Source organism: Galeopterus variegatus, unplaced genomic scaffold (assembly GCF_000696425.1).
Source record: "Galeopterus variegatus unplaced genomic scaffold, G_variegatus-3.0.2 Scaffold2190, whole genome shotgun sequence".
Lineage (NCBI taxonomy): Eukaryota > Metazoa > Chordata > Mammalia > Dermoptera > Cynocephalidae > Galeopterus > Galeopterus variegatus.
In genome coordinates, this window is record NW_007728301.1 from 209,458 (window position 1) to 212,710 (window position 3,253).

Below are 3,253 nucleotides of genomic sequence, written 5' to 3' on the forward strand. Positions count from 1 at the left end.
ATTTTCAAATATGTTGGCGTGCAGCGGCCGCCGAGCGAAAGGGGGCGCCGCGGCGGGCGGCCCGAGCGGCCCCGGAACCATGGGCAAGTGCAGCGGGCGCTGCACGCTCGTCGCCTTCTGCTGCCTGCAGCTGGTGAGCCGCGCGCCCGGGCGGTCGAGGCAGGGTGGGCGCGGCGGGGCGGGGTCCCGCGGCGTGCGGGTGGGGTCGTGTGTCTCTCTGTGTGTGTCTGGGGCGAGTGCCCGGGTTGGGGGTGGTCTGGAGTCACGGAGCGGACGGGCGGAGCCTGCACCTGCTGGCCGGGCTGTCTCTTTGTGTGCGCTTCTCGCTGCTGTGCCCGGCGCTCCCCGGGTCCTGTGCGTCCTGCGCGCTAGTCCCCGGCCAGCCCGGCGCCTTGGGCCCCACGCGCCTGACCCGCTCTGTATGAGTGGCATCCTGTTGGAAGATGCGCTGTGGGACTGTGGCCCTCTGTGGCTGGGGGCGTGTCCGAGGCTGGCCTGGGGATCCTTAGAGGTCCCTGCTGTCTGTGTTTCCCGCTAGATCGTTTGCATGCGTGGGTCTTTGCCTCTGGTCTCCGCCCCTCTGTGAGTGTTTCTCACAAAGTCTCTGCTCCTGTGTATATCTCTCTGGGTTTCTCTTTGGTGTGTCTCTAGGTCCCTGACCATTTCTGGTCCATGTTCATCTCTGTGTGTTGGGATCTTAGACTGCAAGAACCGTTCAACCCTCCTTTGTGCTGTTTCTGCCTCCCTTCACCTTCCTGACTGGGCAGGTCTGGGAATGGAGAGCCACCTCCCTGGAGAGGGTCACAAGGAGCTGCCAGGTCCTGGGCCAGCCTGACCTATCCAGGTGCTGGACCACCCTCCATGCTTTAGTCTGGCCGCTGTAACCATGGGCCTTCCATAAGTCATCAGTTCCACCAGAGCAGTAGGGGTGGGGACAGGCAGACCATCTCCTCTGACAGGGCTGGCATCAATGAGGGTGGGGATATTTGGGTTCCCTGGGGAGGATCAGAGTATCTTGGGACACTGTGCCTACCGCCACCCAACTTAGGGATCTCAAGTCCTTGTCTTGGAGGTGGAAGGAGTGAATTAGGGAACTGAGGGGACCCAGCTTTGCTCTTCAAGTCAGGCCCTGGCTAGTGAATTTGGGAGAGTGTACACTAGAGCTGAGGCCCAGCAACTAGGGGATTTGTAGGTGTGCTTCTCCTCTAGGCAGAACGCAGGTCTGAGTGCGAGTCGGAGGCGCCTGGGCCTGACTCATGCTGGACTCCATGGTCAGAGTCTCCACTCTTGCCTGCATCCATCACCACTCCCCCACGACAGGTGCCAATGATAATGTAGAGGGAAGCTTTGAGTCTGGATGTGCAGGCCTCCTAATTCATCTTGCTTCTCTCCTCTTGGGTACACCAGCCCCAAACATGTCATCCACAGATCTGTCCTCTCAGGCAGTGGGAGAAACAGCCCAGGCGCTGAATATTGTAGCCCTACTCCCAACTGTGGGAGACTGGGCATGTGACTTGCCCTCACTGGGCCACCTTAGTCTGCCTGTTTGTAAAATGTTCATCCCAGAGGACTGCAGAGAGGATTAATTAAGATCAGGAAGAATGGAAACTCCAGGAGGGCAGAGATTGTCTATTTTGTTCCCTGCTAAATCCCCAGCAGCTGGAACAGTGCCTGGCACTCCATTAATATTTGTAAAGTAAATGAATGAATCAGTTATTGGCAACTCCTGGCTCATAGTAGAAAAACCCTTCTTTATCTACTTTGAGGAACATAAAATGTCAAGAAATGTTAAAACTTGGGCCGGCCCGGTGGCGCACTGCTATAGTGCGCTGCTTGGGAAGCGCAGCGGCGCTCCCACCTACGGTTCGGATCCCACATACAGACCAGTTCCCGCTCACTGGCTGAGCGAGGTGCGGGGAGCAACACCGAGGGTTGCAATCCCGTTGCCGGTCCCGGGCCGGTACGGGCGCGACACTGAGGGTTGCCATCCGTTGCCGGTCATGAAAAAAAAAAAGAAAAAAAAGAAATGTTAAAACCTTTCACAGGATTCTTTTTCTGTGTTTGATATTTTAATTTTAAACTTGGGGGGGGTTAATTATGAAAGTAATATACATATATTATTAAAATGAATAAATTAATAAGTAATCAAACAGGACAGAGATAAAAGTAAGTTTTCCTCTCTGTATGCCTATTCCCCTCCCCAAAGGTAAACCTATTAACAGTTTGTTCCATGCTTATTCTCTGTAGGTGATAATAAGTATGGTTAGCTTTGGGGAGCACTTACTAGGTGTCAGGTACTCTTATGAGTGCTTTTCTATGTACAGGGCTACTTCAAAAAGCTCGTGGAAAAATGGAATTAACAACACAAGTCTTTCTATGAACTTTCTGTAGCCACTTTTTTTTTTTTTTTTTTGGTGCCTGGCCAATCCGGGAATAGAACACAGGACCTTGGCGTTATCAACACCACGCTCCAACCAACTGAGCTAACCAGCCAGTCCCATGAACTTTTTGAAGACCCCTTGTATTAACTTATTTAATCCTCATAATGACCCTGTGAGGTGACTTGCCCAGAGTTCTACAAGAACGAGGGCCCAGGCTTTGAATCCAGGCAGCCAAACAGCATCCTCTGTTGCCTTCTTAGTTTTAAAAGAAGTAGTTCTGGCCCTGGGAAGTCTGGGGCCCCTTGGGAGGTGTTTACTGCTCTACAGAGAAATGGTGGTCGAGGTGGTCTCCCTGCTTCCCACATACCTGCCTCTATAGCTCTCCCCACCTAAGCTAACCCCACTCTTGCACTTGAGTATTTCACCAGCGCTAGGGGCTCTGGAGGCAGACGAGACCTGGGTGGGATTCCAGTTCTCCCACATCCTGGCTGGGTAGTTTGGGGCAGCTTGTGAGGGTAATGTGAGACAATTTGGTAGGAGGACTTGAAAAATGGTCGCTTGGCTCTGTTACTCTGTCTAGGCTGATTGCAGAGTGGGACCCTCCAAGTGTTACTCCCAGGAGCCCCTGCTGCCTGGCAGCTTCCATAACATGCTCCTGGGATGCTGGAATTCACTAGCCTGAGGGGAAAAGGGAGGCTCCGTTTCCTCATACGATGGACTGAGGGAGAAAAAGAGGCCGTTAAATGTTTTTCAGCTGAGGGCCGGCCTGGTGGCGCACTGCTACAGTGCGCCGCTTGGGAAGCGCAGTGGCGCTCCCGCCGAGGGTTCGGATCCCACATACAGACCGGTTCCCGCTCACTGGCTGAGCGAGG

General features: G+C 54.1%; 1 protein-coding gene and 1 non-coding gene across 2 annotated transcripts in view; one reads left to right on the forward strand and one right to left on the reverse strand.

Annotated features, from left to right (window-relative positions):
• Positions 1-47: 47 nt before the first annotated feature.
• NKAIN1 (Na+/K+ transporting ATPase interacting 1) overlaps positions 48-3,253 on the forward strand; it is a 49,556-nt gene continuing 46,350 nt past the window's right edge. The window contains exon 1 of the mRNA XM_008580889.1: positions 48-133. Within this exon, the coding sequence (XP_008579111.1) occupies positions 80-133 (54 nt within the window). The 5' untranslated portion in view covers positions 48-79. The remainder of the gene's footprint in view (positions 134-3,253) is intronic.
• On the reverse strand, positions 2,420-2,493 carry TRNAI-GAU. Its single transcript has one exon. It is a non-coding gene; the product is annotated as a tRNA-Ile (tRNA).